The sequence below is a fragment of the Camelina sativa genome, unplaced genomic scaffold (assembly GCF_000633955.1).
Source record: "Camelina sativa cultivar DH55 unplaced genomic scaffold, Cs unpScaffold13235, whole genome shotgun sequence".
Classification (NCBI taxonomy): domain Eukaryota; kingdom Viridiplantae; phylum Streptophyta; class Magnoliopsida; order Brassicales; family Brassicaceae; genus Camelina; species Camelina sativa.
Genome location: NW_010934271.1, coordinates 1 through 344, shown reverse-complemented (window position 1 = coordinate 344; position 344 = coordinate 1). Strand labels below are relative to the sequence as shown.

Below are 344 nucleotides of genomic sequence, written 5' to 3'. Positions count from 1 at the left end.
GCCGATGGGTCTTTTAAGTAATCACAAAAACACGACTGTTGTTCTTTCAGTTTTGCGCAACATTCCTTCGAAGGTGGACTTTCAGTTGTTACCGCGGACTTGCATATTAGAAGATCTGCCAGTACACATGTTGCTTTCTCTTCTTCCCCCGAAATCAATGTTTTGGTTAGAGCCAAAGACGACATAGTGAAGGCGATGAATACAAATGTAATGAACTTCATGTCTTGTAATCTTAGTGTCTCCCTTCTATTTACTTCTATCTCAATTGTTTGAAAATATTTGAGATTTTGACTATGAAATATTCAAAGGATGGTGAAGATATATATAGAGGGTATGTAGATATG

The 344-nt window shown here is 36.9% G+C and overlaps 1 protein-coding gene across 1 annotated transcript; it reads right to left on the bottom strand.

Moving 5' to 3' along the window:
• Positions 1-5: 5 nt before the first annotated feature.
• Positions 6-294, bottom strand: LOC109132025 (non-specific lipid-transfer protein 2-like; the record flags this gene model as incomplete). The annotated part of the gene is made up of 1 exon (XM_019243176.1): positions 6-294. A coding segment is annotated over exon 1 (216 nt), but the record flags the coding sequence as incomplete, so codon positions are not given.
• Positions 295-344: the final 50 nt, after the last annotated feature.